At 36.5% G+C, this 2,668-nt stretch overlaps 1 protein-coding gene across 1 annotated transcript in view; it reads right to left on the bottom strand.

The window, feature by feature from the left end:
- The window catches only part of sar1aa (secretion associated, Ras related GTPase 1Aa), a 5,588-nt gene continuing 2,920 nt past the window's right edge, over positions 1-2,668 (bottom strand). Inside the window, exons 3-7 of the mRNA XM_016448679.1 lie at positions 2,258-2,377; positions 2,099-2,164; positions 1,369-1,472; positions 1,163-1,294; positions 1-224 (exon numbers count right to left, since the gene is read on the bottom strand). Of these exons, the coding sequence (XP_016304165.1) occupies positions 108-224; positions 1,163-1,294; positions 1,369-1,472; positions 2,099-2,164; positions 2,258-2,377 (539 nt within the window). The 3' untranslated portion in view covers positions 1-107. The remainder of the gene's footprint in view (positions 225-1,162; positions 1,295-1,368; positions 1,473-2,098; positions 2,165-2,257; positions 2,378-2,668) is intronic.

Genomic DNA, 2,668 nt, shown 5'->3' with positions numbered 1-2,668 from the left:
TGAATTGTAAGATAGAAAGTCACAATGACCTTTTTTTTTTTTTTTTTTAATCCGCGTTCCATACTTATTGCTGATAATAAAATGAAATCATGCCAGAGCGGCTGAAATCAGTCGATGTACTGCGAGAGCCAGCGGAAACCTTCGCCGTAACCCTGCTTCTTCAAGACGCTGCACATGAAGACCTCCAGCGGCCGCAGGTTTAGCTCCTTCAGCGACACGCTTCCCTGCAGACACAACACCAGTCACTCGAAACTGTGTTCAGCTACATACAAACATGTTATCATGCGTACTGACAAATCCTCATTAGTGTTTCATATACACGACCAGTCAAAAGTTTTTGAACAGTGAGATTTTTAATGTTTTTTAAAGAAGTCTCTTCTGTTCACCAAGCCTGCATTTATTTGATCCAAAATACGGCAAAAACAGTAAAATTGTGAAATATTTTTACTATTTAAAATAACTGTTTTCTATGTGAATCTCTGTTAAACTGTAATGTATTTCTGTGATGCGCAGCTGTATTTTCATCATCATTACTCCAGTCTTCAGTGTCACATGATCTTCAGAAATCAGTATAATATGCTGATTTGCTGCTCAAAAAACATTTATTATTATTATTATGTTTAAAACAGCTGAGTAGAATTTTTCAGGTTTCTCTGATGAATAGAAAGTTCGGAAGAACAGTATTTATCTGAAATAAAAATCTTTTGTAACATTATAAATGTCTTTATCATCATGTCTTTTGATCAATTTAAAGCATCCTTGCTAAATAAAATAATTAATTTCTATAATTTCTTCCCCCTGAATCCTGAAAAAATGTACTCAGCTCTTTTAAATATTTATAATAATAATCAGAAATGTTTCTTGAGCAGCAAATCAGCATATTAGAATGATTTCTGAAGATCATGTGACACTGAAGACTGGAGTAATGATGCTGAAAATACAGCTGCGCATCACAGAAATACATTATATTTTAAAATAGATTCAAACAGAAAATGGTTATTTTAAATAGTAAAAACATTTCAAATTTTTACTGTTTTTGCTGTACTTTGGATCAAATAAATGCAGGCTTGGTGAGCAGAAGAGACTTCTTTAAAAAACATAAAAAATCTCACTGTTCAAAAACGTTTGACTGGTCGTGTGTCTGTGATTGGCTGGCGCTGACCTTCCCAGTGTTCTGTCCGTCCAGAGCGAACACCTCTCGCAGTCTGATCTCGCTCACGGCCTCCGGACGGTCGATCTTATTCCCCAAAACCAGCACGGGAACGCTGGAGATGGTCTCGTCTGACAGCAGAGCCTGAAAACACAGAGATGAGCTCAGAGAGAGAGAGGAGCGTCTGCCTGCGGTCGGCTGAAGCAGCGCACACTTACATCCAGCTCCAGCTTTGATTCGGCCAGACGCTCGTGATCCGCACAATCCACCAGGAAAACCACGCCGTTGACCGCAGGAAGGTAGTTCTTCCACACTCTCCGTGCTGCAGATGAAGAACAACATAAACAAGGACAAAACTTAAAGATTAAAATAATTTCTTCTTTGTTTTCCACAGAAATGTAACCGTGTATACAGGTCTGACATGAGGTGAGTAGATTATTAAAAATGGATAATATGTGACCCTGGAGCACAAAAGCAGTCATAAGTGTCAATTTTTCAAAATTGAGATTAATACATCATCTGAAAGCTGAATAAATAATCTTTCCATTGATGTATGGTTTGTTAGGATAGCACAATATTTGGCTGAGATACAACTATTTGAAAATCTGGAATCTGAGGGTGCAAAAAAATCTAAATATTGAGAAAATCATCTTTAAAGTTGTCCAAATGAAGTTCTTAGCAATGCATATTACTAATCAGAAATTAAGTTTTGATATATTTACGGTAGGAGATTTACCAAATATCTTCATGGAACATGATCTTTACTTAATGTCCTAATGATTTTTGGCATAAAAGAGAAATGTATAATTTTGACCCATACAATGTATTGTTGGCTATTGCTACAAATATACCCCAGCGACTTAAGACTGCTTTTGTGCTCCAGGGTCTCATATATGGGAAAACAAATGAATTAAACTACAGGACTGATATTGAAATGATAGTTCTGACCTTGTACATGACCACCCAGATCAAACGTAGTGAAAGTCATTCCTGCGATGGTCAGCTCCTCTGACGCTGAGAGAAATACAATCAGCCCTGAGCAATGCCTGATGGGAATTATTCACCTCACAGCTCTATTGTGTTTTAATTGTAGTAATTGAGTCTTACTGGGGTGTAATGTGGGCACATGTTGTCCTAATCTGTCGTCTTTGAGCATGTGCAGTAGAGTCGTCTTCCCAGCATTATCCAGCCCAAGAAAAACCAGCTTTCCAGACTTCTTATACAAACCTGCAAGCAACAAACACAAAATGTATATTATATATATATATATATATATATATATATACAGTGCCATGACAAGGTTTTTGCCCCCTTCCTGTTTTTTTTTTTATTTTTTGCATATTTGTCACACTTAAAAGATTCAGATCAAACTAATTTTAATATTACACAAAGATAACCCAAGTAAATACAAAATACAGTTTTGAAATGATTATTTCATTTATTAAGGAAAAAAAGCTGTCCAAACTGCGTGAAAAAGTAAACCTAATAACTGGTTGTGCCACCCTTCGCAGCAACATC

Source organism: Sinocyclocheilus anshuiensis, unplaced genomic scaffold (assembly GCF_001515605.1).
Source record: "Sinocyclocheilus anshuiensis isolate Anshui unplaced genomic scaffold, SAMN03320099.WGS_v1.1 scaffold75, whole genome shotgun sequence".
Taxonomy (NCBI): Eukaryota; Metazoa; Chordata; class Actinopteri; order Cypriniformes; family Cyprinidae; genus Sinocyclocheilus; species Sinocyclocheilus anshuiensis.
This window is presented reverse-complemented; position numbering and strand designations above follow the sequence as displayed.